At 28.2% G+C, this 15,384-nt stretch overlaps 1 protein-coding gene across 1 annotated transcript in view; it reads right to left on the bottom strand.

Moving 5' to 3' along the window:
* LOC122502384 (calcium/calmodulin-dependent protein kinase type II alpha chain-like) overlaps nucleotides 1-15,384 on the bottom strand; it is a 274,765-nt gene that overhangs the window by 82,325 nt on the left and 177,056 nt on the right. Inside the window, exon 10 of the mRNA XM_043612408.1 lies at nucleotides 4,360-4,449. Within this exon, the coding sequence (XP_043468343.1) occupies nucleotides 4,360-4,449 (90 nt within the window). The remainder of the gene's footprint in view (nucleotides 1-4,359; nucleotides 4,450-15,384) is intronic.

Genomic DNA, 15,384 nt, shown 5'->3' with positions numbered 1-15,384 from the left:
CATGGGTACCAAGTCGGCACCAAAGTCAAATTCAGTCAAGAACAGAAGACAGCCACAACAACGAACAACAATGATCGTCAAAGTGGCTGAAGGGACATCATTCGCGAACGTCTTGAAGAAGGTTCGTGAAGAGGCTGACCTGGAGGCCAGTAAGACAACGGTTGTGGGAGCTTTTTCCACTAAAAAGGGAGACCTTCTTATCAAAATTGGAGGGACTTCAAGTAAGGCGTTGTTCACCGAGAAGGTGATAAGGGTCATTGGAGCACTAGGTAAGGTGCAAAAGGCGGCCCGGCGAACTACGTTGGAAATACGCGATATGGATGCCCTTACAGAAAAAGAAGACGTACTGGGTGCCCTGGAGAAGGTTTCTACGGTACCAACAGGAAGCAGGAAGGTGACGGTCCTTGGACCAATTAAGAGAGGAGCAAAGCTCGCTGTCGTGGTCACCAGCCAGGAAGACGCTGATAAGCTAGAGAAAATCGGGGACATAAAGATTGGGTTCGTCTCTTGCAGGATAAGAAGAAGAACTATGGTCAGAAGGTGTCATAGGTGCCTTGACTATGGCCATATAGGTAGAGATTGTCAAGCAGTATATAGGTCGGCTGCGTGCTTCAAGTGCGAAGAAGCCGGCCATACACGGAGAAAAATTTATTCGTACTGATTACAATAGTCTATATTACTGCTCGGATATGTGACCACTTTTTGTTATGATTACTATAGCTGTTGTAAGGAGTGCAAACATGAAGGTATCCCTTACAACAGCTATAGTAATCGTTCCTACTCAATTCTTAACACATTACATAGTCTTCGTAATCATTCCAAAAAGTGGTCACATATCCGCGCTGTAATGTAGACTATTGTAATCATTAAAAATAATTTTTCTCCGTGTAGGCAGCAGATTGTAAGAAGAGTCCATGCTGCTTCTTATGCCAGGCGAAGTTCGGCGAAAAGGAGGACATCCAACATGTTGCTGGATCAGGAGAATGCAGAGTCTTCAGAACTGCCCTAGAGGAAGCCAAGAAGACTTTGTCAAGGACAAGAAGGAAATAAGGCCAGAACAAGAGCGGCACGGAAGGTCGCGTTAGCGACTAAATGGGGCCATTCATCTACGAAGTCTGAAGCCACTGGGTAGTTCTGTAGGTGGATAAAAGGTAGGTAAAAAAAGGGTTTCAACATGGTATGGTCGATGTCAGTTCTTTCTTGGTGTCAAATTCCAACGGCAATCGACAGACTCCTGTATAAATCAATTTGTAACAAATTGGTTCTCTAAAGAAGATTTTAATGATTTCATAACCTTTCCAATTGAATTTATTCGGTTGTAAAGTTTATGTTAACTACCCTTGCAGAAGGCAAAAAATAAAATAAACATTTAATATAAATATATATAATAATTGTTTATGAAAAAATTTCTTTTTGGTGAGGCGTTTCGTAGAACGTGAGCACCTTGTACGTGATTTTTAATAATTTTGTAAAACTCATTAAACGCGTCGGCCCACTCTGGTTCTTTTTGGAAAATCTTCTGTACATTATAAGGTATAAATAAATTTTAAAAAAATAAAAAGAATCGGGTCCAAAGTTAAAAAAAATTAATTTATTTTGGGTGAGTGCGTCAATTGCTGAGGATGCTTCAATTCCTGCGCGTTCGTTAATTGTGTAATTATTTATTACAAGAAAATATGTGACGCGCTCCCAAGAAAGGTACCTAAGTAGCAAAAAAATGTGAGGTTCTGTTTTAAATTTTTTTAATGAAAATACAGAAAGAGAATCAATTATTAATTAAAAATTTTTGGTCTTCAAGTATTCATTATATTCAAAATATTAAATGAATATTGGTTTCAAATTCTAATAATTAAAAATGAACTTTTAATCAAGGTAAATCTAACTCGAACCCAACCTATAATTCGTTTGCTTCTTAAGTACCTTTCTTGGGAGCGCGTCACATATTAATGTTTAAATGTTCTGCTTACCGCATAATCTGAAACATGCATGTGAAATGCATGTGCTTTAGTTGCTGCGGGCAAAATGACATCCAATATCTAAATACATGCTATTTTGGCCGTAGAAACTGACGCGCAGCAATTGACACAGAGCGCAGGATTGGACGCTTTTGATACTCTTTTTAATTATTTAAATTATAAAATGCTATAATTTTATAGGCTATTAATTGTTGTAAAAATTTCCTAAGAATACAAACAATTTGTTTAATAAATTTTTAATTTAATTCCTTTGCTATAAATTTTTTTTTTTTATGCAAAAGATATCTTAGCTGGAATGCCGCAGGAACTAGTGCACTTACTCTATAAAAAGAAAATTATTTAAAAAAAAAATTTTTTTTTACATTTCTTAAAAGTAAAAAGAAAATTAAAACTTTCATTCTTTGACAAGTTTTTTCTAAACTCAATGTCTTCAGACTTATAAGCTACTGAAAATATGTCTACAGTTACAAATCCAAAAATTCATATTAACTCGAAAATTTGGGCGATTCAACAAAAATAAAAAAATACGTACCTATTTCTTTTTTTCTATAAGGATTAAGAAAAAAATATGTTTAACCGAATTTTAAAGGTAATAGGTAATTACGTGGAATTGCGCGTATATAAATGATTTGCAAACAGATTTTCGATATTTTCCACGTATTTTACATTCGAAAATATACACTTGTACTAAATTTTAACCCTCTAAGTTAAAATAGCCGAGTTTAGGAAGGAGAGTCTAAAAATGTTCATTGTTTAATCGAAAAATACATAAATGGTTTTTAATGTACGAATTATTTATCACCCATTCGAAATATTGAATACAAACTTTTTACCAGCATCCAAGTAACTAAATTTTGAAGCATTTTAGTATTTCCAGATATTAATTCTAATAAACTCCTTCATTCGTTATTTATCACTGGCCATATTAAATTTCAAAAAACTTCCAACGGGATAAAAATGTAGATAATTCAAGCTAAATTTTACAATAAAATTAAAATTCAAGTACAGTAGTATGTGTTCGACAAATCAAGCTATACTGGGAACCAGATTAACACGCAAACAGCAGAAGCTTTCAAATACACTGGAAACTTCGAAGAGCGGTATTCCGAAGAGCGAAATAAATAGGGGAGAGGCACGGTAAAAAGACGGAGGGAGAAAAATGGGCGGGTTCAGAAACTGAAATCTACAAGCAAGAGCGTATATAGTTAAAGTGGTGCGTGATGTTCGTGCCCCGTGTGCGTCACGCTTTGGAAAAAATTAAAAGGCACAAAAATACGCGTACGGTCCTGCGTGTTTATAGAATCTAACCTCTCCCGGCCGTTCAAGGACTAACTCCCAAGAGCGGGATAAGACTCTAGCCGTTCGCTCTTCGGAGTTTCCAGTGTAATACAAAAAAAAGTTATTTCAAGTGTCTAAAAAAAAACAATTTAAAATTTGTTCCAATTTTTTAATTCTCTTTTAAACAGTTGAAGGACAACTATTTTAATAAAATTGCAATTTATCCAATAAAAACAATTCACTAGGTAATTTAATATCTACTTGTTCTTCGCAATAAACGATCCTGGACTCGTTAGCTTTTGCAAATAAAAAAAATCCAACGAGGTGCAAGTGGAAAATAATGAAATTCGTAATACTTTCACATAAAAGTACTCTTTTCAGTAAATTCAATTCTTTTTTAATTTCTAATTTTTAAAGGACTTTTTTCCACGGTAAAAAAAATATTGGTTGTATAAATCGTCTAAAATTATACTAGCGAACAGTAACTATTGTAAATATAAGTTTTCGAATAATTGTAATTTAGCATTACGAGAGATATGATAGAATGCCTAATGAGTAAAAAAAATTCAGCAGTCATTCGAAAAATTTATTAAGTAAGGTTAATATTTTAGAGAAGATTCTACAAAATCCTTTCTATTCTGATTAATCCAAATTAAATTAATTAAATTCTGATTATCCAAATTTAAAAAAATTCATACAAAACAAAAGAATAATTATTAAATAAAAAAATACATAAATATCTAAATATTATTCCACTAATTTATTATCATAACTAAGTTTTTACGTAATTTTCTCCCTTTAAAACTAATTTTAATTCACAAACTACTTGTCTTCTTATCTAATCTTTCTAGATTATTTCAATAATACACTACAGAATACGACTAAAATTGAAATTTTCGAAAACTGGTTTAAAAAATTTCTTTTTATGATATGAAAAATATTTTTTAAGGCTCTTTTTAGAATGTAATAATGTGAGACATATATTTTTGTTACAGAGAAGACGCGATGTAATGACACACAGTTTTGAATTTTGTTGATTCTTTTTTTTAGTAATATAAAAAGAAAAGCACATGAAAACAAAATGGAAAGAAATGAATTTTCCTACCTTTCACGTCATCGTCTTCTATTGTCGTACTGCTATCGGTTGACTCCTTCACTTGAGATCCGTCTCCCTTCTTCGTAACGATGCTTCGAGCTGAAGTGTGCAAATAATTTTTAGTGAATTGACAAAAAAATTGTTCTCAGCGAAATTATTAACTGAGAAATTTTACAATTGTTACATTAAAAATTTATTCATTGTCAATATAATACGGATTTCAATATTATTCCAATATTATAAAATTATTATTGCTTCAAACTTTAAATTAAACAGAATATTTTATAATTATAACAAAAATTAGATTTAAACAAATTTTTATTTTTCAAAATAAATTCAGAATATTTTCTTAGTTACTAAAATTAATTTTAATTTCATTCAGAAATTTTTTTAAATTTCAATTTCTAGAAAGTGAAATATATTATTTTATTCCTAAAAGGAGTAAAATATTTTTACCAGCAAAATTTAAAAAAATTATTATGCGTGACAAGTGTTTAAAGTTGTTTTAACAATATAAAATTATAATAAAAATAATAAATTTTTGAAAATAAAAAGAATCGTTTATTGACAATGAGAAAATTTTCGTGAAAATAGTGGAAAAAAATTTTAAAAGCTAGTCAAACAATTGTTTTTGTTGCTTTTTTGAAAAAATTGCACGATATGTAAAATTATATCTATTGTAGAAAACTTTCGATAATTTAAAAAATTAATAATACAAATTTTATTGATCTTTCAGAGAACTTTTTTCAATTTAATTTTTCAAATTAATTTTTTCAATAACTTTTATTTTACAATATTTTTTCTGTATCCCCTAGCCGAAAGTACCCCGTGTAAAAATTTCCCCATTTGTCCCTGTCTCTAGTAAAGCCCTCGCTAGATTCTGACTAGAATCTCTAGTGTAGAAAAACTAGTCGGGTCCCTATCGAATTCTAGTAAGATAATTTAGACTAGGAAAACTCACTAGAATACTATCATATTCTAGTTAGGATAATCTGGACTAGAGAAAACTGATCAGGACCTTATTGATTTCCAACTAGACAAACGCAAAATAGTGTACAAGTATTATACATCAATATTGTCTTTTTAGATAAATAATTCAGATTAATTAATAGAAAAACTTAAACGCTTTATTTATTAAAAAATTTTTCATATTATTTGATTATTTAATTTTTTAACATATTTTAAAGACAATTTCAATATTGTAAAATATTTTTGCAAAAAAATCAAATCAAACAATTTTATCAAATAAAAATCTTTTATTTAAATAAGTAAATTAAAAGAATAAATTATAAATAAATATTAATTATGTGGGTATAAATAATTTTTATTACCTACATAGTAATATTATTCGTAAAAATAATTTTTTTAGAATGATATGTATGTGCAATTATACCTTAAAATGTTCTTGACTATTAATAGAAACATTAACACTGGTTTACAGTGAAAATGTCAATCGAAAAAAACATTTTTTTTCGAATAGTAGGTGTTTTTTGAGTAAGAAAATCATTTTCTGTAGCTTCAAATTTTGCACGAGGTGCGACGCCACTTAAACTTACCTGTAGGAAAATTAGCTTGTCAAAATATAATAAATGAGGTATCATTGGAAAGGTTATTAAATTACCTTTCGATCCATATGTCACAGAATAAAATTCAACAAAAATTGAGAGAGTTACAGTCGATTAATGATGAAATTTTATGACAATTTTGATGATTTTTAGACATTTGAGTAACTTCTACTATTTTTTTCTACATCAAACAGGTAAGAATGTTTAGGTTTTAATTTTTTTATTGATAGACTATATCATTACACAAATTTTGAGCCCTTGTTGACCTCGATTGGATTAAAAATGAAAATTTTACACTAAATTTAGTGAACGAAACTACATTCTTTATTTTTAGTAGCCCTTAAACATTTGCAGCAAAAGTTGAAGTAATAAAATTTAGTTAAGTTCTAAAGTTACTAAAATAACTAATCAAGGATTTCTGAAATCGTAGATTTCGAATCCAATGTTAGTTTTCAAAATTTCAAATTGGCGGATCCAATATGGCGGACAAATTTCGGGGTTTTCGGGATCGCTGATTACGAATCCGATGTCGGATTTCGAAAATTGAAAATGATGGATTCAGAATGGTGAACGAGTTTTTAAAAATTCATCGAATTCGCACCTATTGGATCCGCCATTTTTAATTTTTGAAATCTGACATCGAATTCGTAATCAGCGACTCCAAAAACCCCCGAGTAACGAGTTTGAGACGAATTTCATCGATTTTTAAAAACTTTTCCGCCATATTGGATCCGCCATTTTGAAATTTGCAAAACTAACATTAATTAAACTAACCCTTGATTAGTGATTTTAGTAACTTTTGCGCTTAACTAAATTTTATTACTTGAATTTTTGCTGCAAATGTTTAAGGGATACTAAAAATAAAGAAAGTAGTTTCGTTCACTAAATTTAGTGTAAAATTGTTATTTTTAATTCAATCGAGGTCCACAAGGGCTCAAAATTTGTGTAATGATATAGTCTATCAATAAAAAATTAAAACCTAAACATTTTTTCCTGTTTGATGTAGAAAAAAATAATAGAAGTTACTCAAATGTCTAAAAATCATCAAAATTGTCATGAAATTTCATCCTTAATCGACTGTAAAAAAATTAAAACTATGATTTTCTTACTCAAAAAACACCTACTATTCGAAAAAAAAATGTTTTGTTCGATTGACAAAAAAAAGTTTTTAATTTGTGAACCTGTGTAATTAATAATTAAAATTATGTTATATTATTATAATTACAATATAATAAATTCAATAATATAATTATAAAAATTATAGTAAATATAAAAAGTAATGTTATTAATAATGTTTAATTGTTCAGTAATGTTATAATTAATTATTATATTAAGTATCATTAACAATGCAGAGTTAAATAAGAGTGAATTATATCTCCCCAAAATTCATAATGTAATTTAAGCAAAGGTCCTTCCAACCTAGCGTGGCTGTGAGGTATGTGTAACCGAAAGGGAAGTGTTCCGGTTGTGGGCACCCTTTTGTTTTTGCCTCATAACATTTGTCCATGTGCATATTATACAAATATATGTGTACGAATTTAAAGCTAGAGGTCTAAGGTGACTGTCAGTGAAGGAATTAAATTGATTCCTTTAAATAAAAAAGTTTTATTAGAAATTTAGTGAAATGGAAATTTTTTGCCAAAAAAATTTTTGTACCCGGTTGTGGGCACCCTTGAAAAATCCGCTAAAAATGGAAAAATATTAAAGGAAACCAACACAAATAAAGAAGAAATGAAAGTTTCTTTATTTTAAGAGACTTTTCCGGGATAAAAAACAAAAATGATGACACGTTTTCACACTATGCTCATCGCTAACAGAAGCATAATGCTAGCATGTGAAGTAGCTGGCCCACATATCATAACGCACTTCTAATGCACTGAACGACTATATTCATCGCATTTAATGGAGTTTGCGGCTGTCAATTTCCTTGGCAGAAAGTTTAGATAGATGAGACAGTAGTCCACATCATTGTCAGATGGTAGAGCCTCCTTAACATAAAGGTGCCCACAACCGAGAATGACAGTCATTTTTTAAAAATACCAACAAATTTTCTGATGCAGGATTTTGGTTAAACACGAAGGTAAATCACAAAATATAATGACAACACTGAAAAAAAAAGTTAAACCCTTTTTTTCTGAACGAATCTACACCCATATGTTGCTCTTCGAAAACAATATAAAATTACTTTTTTATTTATTTAATGCAAATTTTCTTTATTATGCTCACAGTTATTACATAAATGCATATATTTTTTTCGTTATCAATACGAAAAGTCCCTATTGTTAACGAACACGACTTGCAATACTTAGATCAGTAAAGTCTGCTTGCCGTCGAAGTTTACGTAGGGGTGCCCACAACCGGCGCACTTCCCCTACAACATTTGTTAATAATGGTAATGTGAATGAAGAATTCAATTATAAATAGGTTAAGTTGAAAAATAATAATTTTTAGAACCGGTAGAAGTAAACTAGAACTTTTAGTCGGGACCCCATCAACACGAGCGTGACAAAAGCGACTAGAACCCCACTAGTTTCTCTAGTTGGAGCCCTTTTTCAAATGGGGTAAACTAGTGAGGTCCCCACTAGAACCCAACCACCATTTTTACACGGGAAGGTCTTCCCGGTTTAATTTGCTTCCGGGAATAGCGACTTTTGTGGCCGGCTCGACTGAGCCAACGCAACGCGCGCTCTGATAACCTCAAAACTCAAGAAATGTTTGGTTAGAAATACCAAAATAATGCATGAAATTTATTATTTTCTTTTTTTGTTTTTTGATTATTTAAAAATATTTGTTTAAATTTAAATATTTATTTGTAAGAGAAAATTTTTTAATTGATTCTTATTTTTTAAATTTTACTTCGAATTATTTTTTACATATAATTTTCTTTTATGCCCGCTCCGACCAGCTAAGTCCCGGCTTCGCCTCGACTTTGCAAAAGTCGGGCGGGCAACTTATTGCGCTATTTTATTATTCAAACAATAATATTATTTAACGTACTTTCGGCTGTGGATACAGAAAAATTGTATACGACACACGGCCAGAAATTTGGATGCCCTGGCGAGTGTGATATATAAAGCCGGCCAGGAAATCCAACTTTCTGGCCTAGTATCGTAATATACTATTTTACAAGAAATTAATGAATAAAAGATCGAGCGATTTTTTCAATTTTATAAAATATATAAAATTGTTTCTGTATTATATTTTATGTACATCAATACACACGATCGGTGTTGACATTGATGTGAAATGTTCTTATCGTGTTCAGTTTCCATTGCTTACGAAATCCAAACCCGTGTAGAAATTACCCTACTAGGGCCATAGTAAAGAATAAAACGCCGCGCCTGATCAGGGACAGATCGGGGCGACAAAAAAATGTGCACGGAGAGAAATTTCTGTTAATATTTACCGTGCTGCCACCTAAAACTGTGTTCAAAGTGCATTCTGTCAGTTTTTACTGTGCTGCCTCCACAATCTGTAATGCAAAATTATAGAGAGAGCACAGTAAAAACTGCCAGAATGCACTTTGCACACAGTTTCAGGTGGCAGCACGGTAAATATTAACAGAAATTTCTCTCCGTGTGGATTTTCTGATCAGGGCCACATCGGGCGCGGCGTTTCATTCCCTAATAGGTCGGCCCTGATCAGAGCCCCAGCGAAATTTCTACACGGGAATAAAGTAAATTTTGTCCTTTTTTTATCAATTTTAAATTCAATTTTCATTTTCCTTCATAATTAAATAATTATAAATTAATAAAAAAAAATTACTGCGTAAAATCAATAGAAAAATCAAATAATTAATTAATAAATGTAATTAATTATTATCATTAATTTCATGTAACTTTTATTGTTAATTAAAAATAACTAAAAGTCACTTTATTAAATAATTAAAAATAATTAGAAACAATTGAAAACAATTAAAAGCAATTTAAAATAATTAAAAATAATAAAAAATTATCAAAAATAATTTAAAATAATTCAAAATACCTGATTAATAACAATTGAAAACAATTAAAATAATTAAAAACAATTATAAATAATTAAAAGTAGGGGAGACTGGGGCGAAAAGTTAAATTTTGCATAAATGATTTTTTTTGTCAATATAATCCGCTTAGATGCAAATATTTGTAAATCAATATTGTAGGGCAACTTGTCCTCTACAACTTTCAATAAAAAAGTTCCTGATATTTTCGCATAAAATACATGTTTTGTCCTTTTTTGAAAATTTTGTTTTTTTTTAACTTTTCGCCCCATGCTGGAGCGAAAAGTTAAATGGCTGGGGCAAAAAGTTAAATTCTATTTTTAGCTTACTAAAACTATTTTCTGACAGGTGATAAGTAGTAGATAAGTTAAAGTATACGTAAACAAGTAATTTAGTAAATAAAAGATCTTCGTTTATTTAACAAAAGCTTTAGAATAGTTGTAAAGTTAAAAAATTGAAATTTAAAAAAAAAAAATTTTTTTGGTTTATTTCACGTGAACGGTTTTGTATTTTGACAGAGTACTTGCCCAATGTCAAATAAATAATTTTTAAACAAATAAACTCAAAAAAACGAAAAATAAAAAAAAAAATTTTTAACAACATGTAAAAATACATTTAACTTTTCGCCCCACCCATTATTTAACTTTTCGTCCCAGGGTATATTTTTGGCTTTAACAACAAATATAAAAAATCTGACTAAAGATATTTAGCAAATATCTTCAGGTATCTCTTCAGGGGACCCAAAAAAGGATCTAAAAAAATCGCGATGAGAATAAATTCAAAAAATATACAGGCAAACCTCGCTACGGCGGAAAGCAATTAGACGATTCCGCCGTAGAGAGGTTCGTTAAAATGCTATTAGTGAGTGAACGTTCAGGGATGTATCAACCATTTTAAATCATATGATCTTTAAATATGAAATAGAAGTTACGATAATTTATTAATAACCTTATTTAAAAACATGTATTAAAAATCATTGAATTCTTGCAAAGAATTTTGTCAAAAAATTTGAGAATAATTGAATTCCTTCGGAGAATTTTATTATTTATGAAAATAATCGAATTCTCGCGAAAAATTTAATTAAAATTTATAAAAATCTTAATTAAATTCTTTTGAAAAATATCTTTAAACTTTTTTAAAATAATGAAGTTTCTTTAATAGTTATAATTGAAAATTTTTAAAGTAATTGAATTATACAAAGAATTTTTTCAACTTTTTAAAATAATCGTGTCTGTTAATAGGTAATTTTAAATATTTGATTCTTAAAGTTTATTAAAATTGTATTGAAAATAATTGAATTCCTCAGGAGAATTTTATTATTTATAAAAAATAATTTAATTTTTGAGATGAATTTCAAACATAATTATTTTTTTTTAAATTACTTTGATTTGTTATTTTATTTATTTTATTATTTTTCATGTTTATTTTTTATAATATATAAAATATATTACAAAATAAACAAAAATTATGAATCAAATATAAATTAAATAATTTAAATAAAAAACCATCCGTATAAAAATTAAAATTCGAAACTTTTCGGCCCTGAATTTCATAGCACTCACACAGTCACAACTCTCACTGATATAATCCCTTCTACTTCTCACGGAGAGAAATTTATAGTAGTGGGTAACATAATTGTGGTTAGGGTGACCATCTTTAAAGCTACGTATACAGACAGCTATCTAGATAGTCACCGTTACCATCAATATCATCAGGAGTAACATCTTGGTAGTACGGGGTAGCATAACTTTATTTTTTTAGCATCTGTGATAGTTGGCAGTAGCATAATGATAGTATCGTGTAACATCATATTTTTAACATCAAAATCTGACTATCCATTTCTCTCAGTGTACCTGGCGAGTTTCCGCCGTATAGAAGTCCGCCGTAGCGAGGTTTGCCTGTACTTAAAAGTTGATATTTTCTTTTTCGAAAAAATTTTCAAAAGTAGGTTGAAAAAAAACTTTCAATATAGACACCACAAAAATGAACAGAATTGCACACAACTCCGGACATTTATTTAGGGTGATAACACTCTTCTATAATTAAAATTGCAATTCTCTAACTATTTCCTTTCGAAAGATAATGAATTCTAACGGTTTTGTCAGTTTAACTTTTCGCCTCAGTCTCCCCTAATTAAAAATAATTAAAAATAACAAAAAATAATTAAAAAATTATAATTAAGAATTTAACAATTATTATAATATGTAATCGACAAAATTAATCATAAATTACACGGGGAGAAATTGTAAATTTTACTGCATATGAAGTAAAACATAAACTGTCGGGAATTTCTTCGGCAACTTTTAGTGCTTCCGCAGTAAAATTTACTATGTCCGAAATAAATTTTATTAATTTTTATACTAAAAATTATTTTCGGAAATTGAAAAATTTGCTTCGGAAGTCGTAAAAATTGATATAGAAATGCTCGTAGAAATTCGCAAGAGTAATTTTTACTGTGAAAGTATAGTAAAAATTACTTTATTCCTTTCTTTCCGTGTAATTACAGTACTAATTTATCATAAATTATTTTAATCGAAAAAATTAATTTTTTATTGCTTAATTAATTGTTAGTTAACTAATTTATCATTATCAATTAATTTCTTAATCATTATTAATTAATTGATTAATTATTATTTATTATTGTATAAATCATTATTTATTAAATTAATAATTATTATTAATTTATTTATTTATTATTATTATCATTAAAATTAAAAATTAATTAATAATTTAAATTTTGTTTAAAACAAATAGTGTAGAAAATAAGAAGAATATAAAATTAATAATTTACAAAGGGGAACAAAAAATTTTACATTGGCTTCCGGTACTCCAATGGAAACACGAAATGGTCACATAACACTAGTCACAGTAGTATTAATCCGTATTTAGTCGGACGGATCCATTTCCGTAAATTTCCAATGTTCTAATTGCCAAACTGGTGAGGAGGTACGAAGTCCACAAGAAATTAATATCTCGAATCAAACAATACTTTTTTAATTAAACAAATAAAATATTTTAATTAGAATTAAATTGTCGAAAATCGTAAAGAAAACAAAAAATTAAAAAAAAAAAAAAAATAAACAAAATAAACAAAAGAAAACAAAAGAAAACAAATAATTAAAATAAATAAAAAATAATCGAAACAGAGATAAACACAATGGAAAATTTTTCTCGAACTAAAAATACAATATAAAGTGCCCCTCACAGTTTACAATTAGAAAATTGAATAATTAAAATATTTGTTCATGAAAAGTAAAGAGAAAATAAATTTTATTAAACAAAAGAGATAAAAAATAAATGGAAATGTGTGTGTTTTATTTTGTATTTTGTGTGGATTCATCAATATAAGTATGTGCTAATTATATAATTATGTATAATAAATTTGAGTTTCGGTGCTGAAAAAAAGTCATAAAAATGTTGCAAAGGAAAATTGTTTATGAAGTTAATTAAGAAAACTGCAAAATAAACTGAAACCTTGAACTCTGACTTCTTTCTCAGCCTCGACTCTTTTCTGTTTATGGGAAATTGGAAACTGGGTTACATTTAGAATTTAGGATATCAGAAAAAGAAAAGTTTTTATATATATATATATATATATATATATATATATATATATATATATATATATGCTGCCTGTGAATATTAGTTTACATCGAAAATATACAGAAAAAAAGAGAGAAGAATTTATTCACAGAAAATGAAGAAAGAAAATAAAAATAAATAAAAAGAGAGAAAAGTGAAATTTTTATTAGTGTTCAACATGCATTAATATTTACAAGCAATTTTAAATATATATATATATATATATATATATATTATATAATCTACCTCTAAAGTGAAACAAATATTTTTTTTTATAAACTATATTGTTGTTGTGATTTATTTTTAGGTATTATTTTGAAGCAAATAAACACATCGATGGCTCCAAAATGAAAACACATTATTCGCGACAGAAATTATAAAACATGTAACTCACGAAAACAAATAGAAATGCGTTATTCATCTGAAATCGTTTTTAGGCTAATTTTTAAAAATTTTGTTATTTATTTTAAGCGAATATAAAATGCCGAATAAAGAATTTTTATTATTTAAAGTTAATTTTGCTTTAATAAAACAATTTTATTAAATTATATTTTTGCAATTAGTTTACACTTTAAAAATAATAAATATTAAAAATTGTCACATAGCCTTAAAAATACTGTCATTTTAAATAAGCATATTTTCTATTTGTTTTCGTGAGTTACGTGTTTTATGTACACGCTCTCGCGAATAATGTGTTTTCATTTAGGAGCCGTCGACATAAACTATTTTTCATTTACCGTTAATTGATAAAAATTACAAAAAAATTGTAAACATTGAAACGAATCTAACATTGTTAACACATTTAAAGCATATGAATAACAACATTAAAAAAAAAAATTTGAAGATATTAGTTGAAAAAAAAATTAATTTTAATTTTTTTTGTATAGTAAAAATTAAATAGAGAAATGCACTCATGTGAATTTTGGATCGATGTTATGTCCTCGGAGAATATTAGTGTAACAAGAAATCTAGTCAAATTAATTGTTAAAATTTTGAATGAGCGTCTTATACACGAAATGTAAATAAAATATAATTGTTTTGCTGAGGTGTGAATACTGATATAATCATTATGTAATGAGACTCCGCTTGTATAAGCCCTTGGGGTTAAGAACAAGGTTTTGAATAAATATTAGTTTAGTAAAAATTAAAATACAATTTTTCTATAAAGTAAAGATTAAAATTTTCAATTTTCATTGTGTAGTAAAAATTAAATTAAAATTATATTTTGTACAGTAAACATTAAAGCTCAATTTTTGTGTTTAGTAAAAATTAAAATTCAATACTAAAAATGAAAATTCAATTGATTTGTAAAGTAAATATTAAAAATTAAGTTTTTATTTTGTAGGGGCTATCCATAAAGTACGTTACACGATTTGGAGGGGGGTGGTAGGGGTTCCAAAAATGTAACTGTTTTGTAGGGGCTATCCATAAAGTACGTTACACGATTTGGAGGGAGGTGGTAGGGGTTCCAAAAATGTAACTGTTTGTAACAAGGGGGAGGGGCAATTTAAAATTGTAACGTTACACATTGAATATATGTATGTCCTCATCTTAAAGCGTGATATTCAAACATAATATTATATATAATATATTTTTTTAATTGTTTAATTATATTATATAATATATTTTTATTTTCTGGTAACTATGATTAACAATAGATATGAAAGACAAATAAGAAACATCTACTTAGTCTAGTATATATAAATAAAAAATAAATAAATATATATATATATATACAGTAAGAAAAGCTATCCGTCAGTCATAGGAAAGTATGGGAATCGCATAAGTCTGTCTCACTCCCACTCATGGGATATATATATATATATATATATATATATATATATATATATATATATATATATATATATATATATATATATATATATATATATTTGCAACGTCACTTTA

Source organism: Leptopilina heterotoma, unplaced genomic scaffold (genome assembly GCF_015476425.1).
Source record: "Leptopilina heterotoma isolate Lh14 unplaced genomic scaffold, ASM1547642v1 Lhet_107, whole genome shotgun sequence".
In the NCBI taxonomy this organism is placed as follows: Eukaryota; Metazoa; Arthropoda; class Insecta; order Hymenoptera; family Figitidae; genus Leptopilina; species Leptopilina heterotoma.
Note: the sequence above shows the minus strand (reverse complement) of the source record. Positions and strands in the feature narration are given on the sequence as shown.